Genomic DNA, 7,765 nt, shown 5'->3' with positions numbered 1-7,765 from the left:
GCCCCACCGACCAACCCTTAGGTTTTGGTGTTTGACGCCAAAGGGGTAGAGGGATCGAGTATGTTAGCCTTAGGCGGAGCGACAGATCTAGGAGGAGCTTAGTTTATCTATTAGATTATCATTACATTTGGAGTTTTATGTGTGATACACTATTATGCATTCGTGTGTTTACTTTTATGCATCAAACTATATTTTTGTGATAGTGATATCTACGTGATCATGAAATATGATATGTGTGCTCTCTACTTTAAATTATTTATATGTCATATCACTTGTGCTATGCTCATTTGCTTTGCTTCCGTGTTTTACTCTGATGCAAATGAGCTTTATTACTTGTACTCATGCTTATTTCATATCTTTTGAGTACATCATGTTGGCTTAGGTTATATAAGCTTGCCTAACTCCTTTGTTCTTATTGTCAAAAGCTTATATGATCCAAGCATGTTAAAAACCTCAACTCTTTCACATACTAGAGGTGGTATTGTCATCAATCACCAAAAAGAGGGAGATTGAAAGCATCTAGGCCCCTAGTTGGGTTTCGATGATTAATGATAATACATGATTACTATGACTAACGTGTGTTTTGCAGAGGCAATTATGTTAGGTCATGGTAATGGAGATCGATTGGGCTATCATGGTGGTCATGCCCCTACGATGAAAATCGTTTCGGTTTTTAAAGGATGGACGACAAGGTTAAGGATAGACTAGTTCTAAGTGTCGTTTGGTGTTGAAGAGACACTTAGAGTAGTTTAGGACTTTGTTTTCCCTTTGGCCATACTATTAAGGGGGTATGGACGAGTAGCTTGACCTGGGTGAGTCTAGTGGGTTAGATGTGGTGCACACTTGCTAAACCTAGCACTAGGTGGCTCCTAAAAAGCCCTTAGATCCATTGGAGCAAACTTCATTCACGTATATTCAAAAGTTGGAAGTGAATAGAGGGTCAAATATTGACCAGATGCTGGCTTTGGTGTGACCGGAGACATTCAAAAGTTGGAAGTGAATGGAGGGTCAAATACTGACCGAACGCTGGCTTCGGTGTGACCGGACGCTGGCGCAGAGTCCGGTCAGTTTATTTGATCAAGGTGAAGTTGTCTGGAAGTGACCGGACGCTGAGAGGTGAAGTGACCGGACACTGAGGGCCAGCATCCGGTCGACTCCAGTAAGGTTCCAGAGAGGAAAAATCACAACCGGACGCGTCCGGTCACACTTTAAACACTAGAGTTCGGGGTGAACTGACCGGCGCGTCAGGTCACCCTGCAGAGGCACATAACGGTTCGTTTTTCAGCCCATGTTATAAATACTTCCTCCATTCATGTGTGGGGGTACTTTTGCTCATTTCAACAGCTGAGAAACTCCTTTGAGAGTGCCAAGAAGAGCAAGGTCCTAGTGAGGTGATTGAGATTTGAGAATCCTAAAGAGAGCCCTCATTAGTGAGATCAAGAGTAGCAAAGTGTGCATCTACCCTTCTCATTAGGCTTGTTATGGTCAAGTGAGAGTTCGTGCTTGTTACTCTTGGTGATCGCCATCACCTAGATGGCTTGGTGGTGATTGAAAGCTTGGTGATCATCCGGTAGAGCTTGTGGATGACCCAACTCAAGTTGTGAGCGGTCGTGGGTGATTCACCGCAATGGAGTGTCGAAGAATCAACCCGTAGAGAGTACTTGATCCTTGCGCGGATCAAGGGGGAGCTACACCCTTGCGCGGGTTCTCCAACGAGGACTAGTGGGGAGTGGCGACTCTCCAATACCTCGACAAAACATCGCTGTGTTCCTCCTTCTCTCGTTACTTTGAGCATTTACTTTAAGCATTTACTTTGAGCCATTCAATACTTGTCTTTACATTCATAGGATTGCCATGCTAGAGTAGGATTGGAACTTAGGTTGCAAGACTTCTCGTGTGATAGAACATTATAAACACTTCTAGGCACAAGGGGTTAATTGGGCTAAAAATAGGAGTTCATTATTGCAAAGAAATTTAGAATTAGCCCAATTCACCCCCCCCCCTCTTGGGCATCTTGATCCTTTCATCCCCCAATAGCTCTCCATTTTTTTGGCCACCAATAACGCCCTCACATCCACTTAAATAAAGGGGAGTTGTATCTCCCCTATTAGGCTGGACCAACCCTAGTTGTTGTTCTCTAGTCATATAGCGTCATCGTGCGCTAGGACATGCTCGAGCTCGGTAGTTTATGGAACGATGAGGGTTGAGGGGGGCCTATCCACAAGGCACATAGCAGTAAGGTGCAGAGTGTCGAGGACATACTCGAGTTGACAAACTAGGACGGTACATCTAACGAGCATGCATGAGGTCACTGACAAGGATGCGCGTGCTAGGGTCATCACCACAAACAAGAACAACGCGGAGAGGAAGGGAGTGGGCAATGAAGAGGGCCGGGTGGCAATGATGGCAGACGGCGGTGCAATGGAAAGAAATGGAGTAGGCGATGGACAAGGTAGGGAATGGGTGGCGGCGGCGCGCTGTGGACCTATGTTTGGGTTTTGTTTCGGGCAACTGAGATGTGAGCCATCGACTGTGATCTGAGGTTGGACGATCCATGGATCGTGAAGTTGGGGCATGCATGAGGTCACTGACAAGGATGTGCGTGCTAGGGTCATCACTACAAACAAGAACAACGCGGAGAGGAAGGGAGTGGGCAATGAAGAGGGCCGGGTGGCGGTGATGGCAGACGGCAGTGCAGTGGAAAGAAATGGAGTAGGTGGTGGACAAGGTAGGGAATGGGTGGCGGCGGCGCGCTATGGACCTATGTTTGGGTTTTGTTTCGGGCAACTAAGACGTGAGCCATCGACCGTGATCTGAGGTTGGACGATCCATGGATCGTGAAGTTGGGCTTGAATCCTACTAAGCAAGGTGGGCTGAATACGAAGATGTGTTGGTGAGAGTGATTTGATGATATAGGGAGAAGGGTATTGGGGATTTGATGCAATACATCCCCAATAATCTAAAACGGGGCATTGGTACATCCCCATTAGCACCTTATTACGTGAGTTGTGTTGGGGAGTTGCTAAAGATGGTCTCAAGCAAATGTTGGACACCTTGTCACCTACAATGTCCTCTATCAACTAGAAAAGGAGCAGATTTGGATGCCACCTCTTTCACTGTTATCTTCGAATGCTAGGTCTCTCCCTAAGAACTATGTGGAATGCACTCCTCTTCTGCTCTCCCTACATACTGCATTCATTCAGAGCAACCACCTCAATCCAGGTTGGTGACAGATCCCTCACTGCATTCTGGCAGGATCACCGACTTGGTAGCAACTGAAGGTATGTTTAACTCTCTTGCCTACATAGCTTGCCTCGCCTCACTTGACAAGGTTAGTCTTGCTAGGGTAGGAGAGCCAAAATGGATTGCCCAATCATGCAAAGGAAAACCTTTTTTGTCCATGAAAACATAACAATTGGTTTCATGGACTACGAAGCAGCTAGCAAGGGATTCAAACATAACAATTGTTGCATGTTGCTGCCTAGCCAAGCTGTCCTTGGATCGCGGCCAAATCTGGCAACCGAATCAGGGAGAACTTTGCCACACTACAAGCCAAACAACAATTCCTTTGTGGTTTGCCCACCGGCACAGGAGCATCACCGTCTCCATGACTGCGCCTCTCTCTTCTCCTGCTACTGTGCAAGACAAGTTTGGGATTCACTGGGTGGTGCTTCGATCTCTGACGTGGATTTACTTGAGAACGTAACGGGATGAAAACGCTTTTCTCCTCACAAATCTCGTTAAAAAAAAGGTTCAAAAGAAGTTACTGCCTCCGTCCGTAAAAGAAAGTAACTATGATATGCGTGTAAGTTAAAATGCTTCACGTTTGACCATATTTTTAGTAAATAGTATTCACATTTATAACTCTAAATTAATTTATTATAAAAATATATTTTATAATTAATCTAATAATGTTTATTTGATATTATAAATATTTATATTTTTTAATAATAATTAGTCAAATTTGAAGTACTAAATTATAGCACTGTTCTAGAATTACGTTATTTTACGGACGAAGGGAGTACGAGCCGACGGTAATGGGTCCCGCCAGAGCGGGACACGACCTACAAACAGACCCTGCCCCGCCGGCACCGAATGGCTCAACTGTAACGCCGTGACCGTCTCGTCCCCGTCCAGTCCACCTTTCCCTCCTCTCCGACTCCGCCGCCGTCACGCCACCTCGCCGGCCGGCGGAACCCCACGACCGCGAGGATGGGGAACATCTTCGTGAAGAAGCCCAAGATCACTGACGTCGACAGGGCCATCCTCACCCTCAAGACCCAGCGCCGCAAGCTCGCCCAGTTCCAGCAGCAGGTCCGCCTCCCCCTTCCCCCTCCAATCGCCTCGCCTTCCGCGGCACCCTGCCCTATCTTGAGCTACGGATGGCCCGTCGCCCTCGCTCGTGTCGAATTCCGGCCGTCTCTCTGTCGCGCCGTGGGATGGTATCAGATTCCGGCCGTCGAGCGGGAGCGGGTGTAGGTGGCAATTCGGATCTGGAGTTGGATAGAGCGGCGTCGATTGATGAATCGGAGTAACTTGCGAGTTTCTAGTTTTCCAGGGCTCAATTATCGCGTCCCAATAGGTTGGTTTCGCATAGGGAGCCCTGATCGGAGTCGTGTCACAGCATCCATCCAGGTCGACATATCTGCCTGGTGATCGGGAGTGAAGAAAGATTGTCTCCTTGTAATTCCATTGCTATAGTCGAGGATTCCCAGTGAACGTTAAACCTGCTAATCTTGTTTGTCCAAACATCAATACATCAGTTTCTGGAGCGCATTCCAAAGGTCTTATTTGCTTTTGCTACACGTTACCGTGTATTACAATAATCGGTGTTGCATTTTGTGGAATTTGCATGCAACTACAGACAGTTTAACTTAATGTACTTGGATGTTATACTTCGTCTTTTGATTCTAGCTTAATACAACCGGTGGTGTTGTCATCAGGTGCTGACTATTCTGACTAGATGGTTATTATCCTCAGTTCCTCACATTTAATCATTTCAACATCACCTCTGCTAAAAGTATAGAAAGAGCGTATTTATGTATGCTTCTCTTTCCTTCCAGCTTGAGAAGGTAATCGAAGCAGAAAAGGAAGCTGCACGGCAGCTGGTTCAACAGAAGAAGAGAGACAGAGCTTTGATTGCTCTGAAGAAGAAGAAAGCTCAGGAAGAGCTGTTGAAACAAGTTGACACATGGCAAATGAATGTTGAACAACAGGTTTGTAGTTCATTCAAATAATTGTTCTTTAATACCAATTATTAAATATTGTCGTGTCGTGTAGAAGGGCAGGCCTGGTGCAGTGGTGAGAGCTGTCTCACTGAGTCACCAGGTCGCGGGTTCGAAGCAGCCTCTCCGTAGATTTTGCGGGGGAAAGGCTTGCCTCGGTTTTTTCCTTCCCCAGACCCCACTCATGTGGGAGCCTCCAGCACTGGGTCTGCCCTATTAAATATTGTCGTGTAGGGCTGGAGTTCTACATTTCTTAGGCCTTGTTTGGATGCACATCTATCCACCTCAACACATGTGGATTGAGGTGGATAGATGTGCATCCAAACAAGGCCTTATTGAAGAAGTTAAGGAGCACTGAGTTTCTTAATTTGATGTATGATAACCTGACAGAGTATTTCGGTTCCCTTGGTTTAGCTGGCAGATATTGAACTAACAAGTAAACAAAAGGCTGTATTTGAAAGCCTGAAGGCTGGAAACGCTGCCCTTAAGTCTATACAGAATGAGATAAACATTGATGATGTCCAAAAGCTGATGGATGACACAGCCGAGGCTAAGGCTTATCAAGATGTAAGTTGAATTAACTCTATATTCATTTGATCATTTCTATAGGGGGAGTTCCTCCGCTGCCAATCTCTTTGGGATTGTCTCTTCTAAGTAACTTCATTTACAGCATCCTTATTAAGATACATACAATTTGCACCTCAAATCAGATGTTGTGAATATCCCCTTTGATTTTTTTTTTTTTTTGCCAGCAACTTGTTATACTGTATAGGCATTGTGATAGCAACACGTTAGAGTGAAATTATGGAGTACAGCCATATCCTGTCTGAATATATAAGTATTGCCTGTTTCCATCCAGTCGTTTTTGGCAACTATGATTGCATGCCTATTTTCAGATTTTCATCATAACTAGCTTTGAACATGGTTATAATGTTGGATGTAGGTAGTGAATGACTAAATATGATTGGGACTACTATTTATCACCCTTGTGAAATCATGACCTATATACAAGTAGTTCTGTATTCTGCTTTCCTTTTAGGGCCTCATAAAAAGCATCAGCCTGTTCGTTTCGGCTTATACGATCGTGGATTATAAGCTGCAACAGTATTTTTCTCTCACACCAAACCAACCAGCAGTACTTCTGGCTTATAATCCATGATCGTTTCAGCCGAAACGTGATGTTGCCCCAACTGCAAAAGAATGGGCCTATTTTCTTTTTAGTGACTTGTCCAATCACTTGTCGATTTCAGGAAATAAATGCTGTTCTGGGCGAGCAGCTCTCAGCTGAGGATGAAGAAGCTGTTATGGCCGAGTTTGAAAATTTGGAAGCTCAGGTTTGGCCAACAAAGCATCTACAGAAGCTCTTATCTGTTGAGAAGGAACCCAAAATTATGCAATTATACAAACGAGACTGAAAATTCCACTTTGGACCAGATTTACGTTTCACTCTTGGTCATAAATCCTCCTCTCATATATAAATATTGTCCTTGCTCGGGCCAAACCAGAAAGAAGGCCCATGAATTATGTGTAACAACCTGATTCCCTATGAATGCAAACATAACAGTAGGCATTACAAGACTTAACCTCTGATTAGTCTCTCTCCCATGATCCTTAGCTATTCTGATTCATTTTATCTATTCACGTAAGCACTGGAAATGCTCCATTTTTTTCTGGCCTCTTTTAGTGACATGACATTGTCTATGATTTTGAGCAATCACATTTAAGCTTCAAAATCTAAAGTGAGATGTAGACGGTTCTGTTTCTGCCTTGTTAGTTTAAAGTCTATCTTAGTTCTAACATTGCCTTTCTTTGCAGCTTGCCGTTGAGTCTTTGCCAGACGCTCCTGTTAGTGAAGTACGACCTGAAGAGAAAATGAAAGGTCCGGCTGACACAGAAGCTGCACCTGAGGACATCGATGAGGTTATTGAGCTTCCTGATGTGCCTACGAAAGTGCCAGAGAGGCCTGAAGCTCCAGAAATGACCAAAGGTTTTGATCTCGTGTTATTATCGCATTCTATATTTTGTTAGGTACCTTTTTTTTTGTTTATATGGTGCATTGATGATATACTTTTTGCCGACAGTTTTGGAGGAGCCACTACCTGCATAGTGGGTGGAACTGAGATGAATAGGGCACACTTAGTTTGCAGGAATTGTAACATACCCACCATTTCATTGTACCATCTCATTTTCAGCCATATCAGAATATTGTGTACATACAGCAAGAAAATTTGTTGTTCTTGACTATCAATTACCACCTGTTTGGATTTCTCAGTGCCCATTTATAATAGTCACATCCTATGGGGGTAAACATCATATTTTCATTGTGTTTCTTTGAAGGCAGAAATGTTGAAGTCTGCAAGCACATACCTTGTTCCGTATGAATATACATATGTTTTTGAAAGCTGTAAAATATACGACATTTGTAGGTGCCACTTGTTGCTTGAATTTAATTGGTGGAGCGTGTAAAATAAAATATTCAAACATGCGTGTGGTTCTGGCACTCAATCAGAGTACATTGAATTGCCGTATCGAGTACATTG

The 7,765-nt window shown here is 44.2% G+C and overlaps 1 protein-coding gene across 1 annotated transcript; it reads left to right on the top strand.

Annotated features, from left to right (window-relative positions):
* Positions 1-4,080: 4,080 nt before the first annotated feature.
* Positions 4,081-7,538, top strand: LOC136474143 (vacuolar protein sorting-associated protein 20 homolog 2-like). Its single transcript, XM_066471743.1, has 6 exons — positions 4,081-4,314; positions 5,064-5,216; positions 5,640-5,792; positions 6,476-6,559; positions 7,041-7,212; positions 7,307-7,538. The coding sequence occupies exons 1-6, from the start codon at positions 4,213-4,215 to the stop codon at positions 7,330-7,332; spliced, it is 690 nt and encodes a 229-aa protein (XP_066327840.1). The 5' UTR covers positions 4,081-4,212; the 3' UTR covers positions 7,333-7,538.
* The last annotated feature ends 227 nt before the right edge of the window (positions 7,539-7,765 follow it).

The sequence above is a fragment of the Miscanthus floridulus genome, chromosome 8, assembly GCF_019320115.1.
Source record: "Miscanthus floridulus cultivar M001 chromosome 8, ASM1932011v1, whole genome shotgun sequence".
NCBI lineage: Eukaryota > Viridiplantae > Streptophyta > Magnoliopsida > Poales > Poaceae > Miscanthus > Miscanthus floridulus.
Note: the sequence above shows the minus strand (reverse complement) of the source record. Positions and strands in the feature narration are given on the sequence as shown.

Bases quoted from the DNA above. Each gene is read 5' to 3' on its own strand.
- LOC136474143 (XM_066471743.1), top strand. From the start codon at position 4,213: ATGGGGAACATCTTCGTGAAGAAGCCCAAGATCACTGACGTCGACAGG. The intron at 4,315-5,063 runs GTCCGCCTCCCC...CTTTCCTTCCAG, and splicing joins TCGCCCAGTTCCAGCAGCAG to CTTGAGAAGGTAATCGAAGC. The intron at 5,793-6,475 runs GTAAGTTGAATT...TGTCGATTTCAG, and splicing joins AGGCTAAGGCTTATCAAGAT to GAAATAAATGCTGTTCTGGG.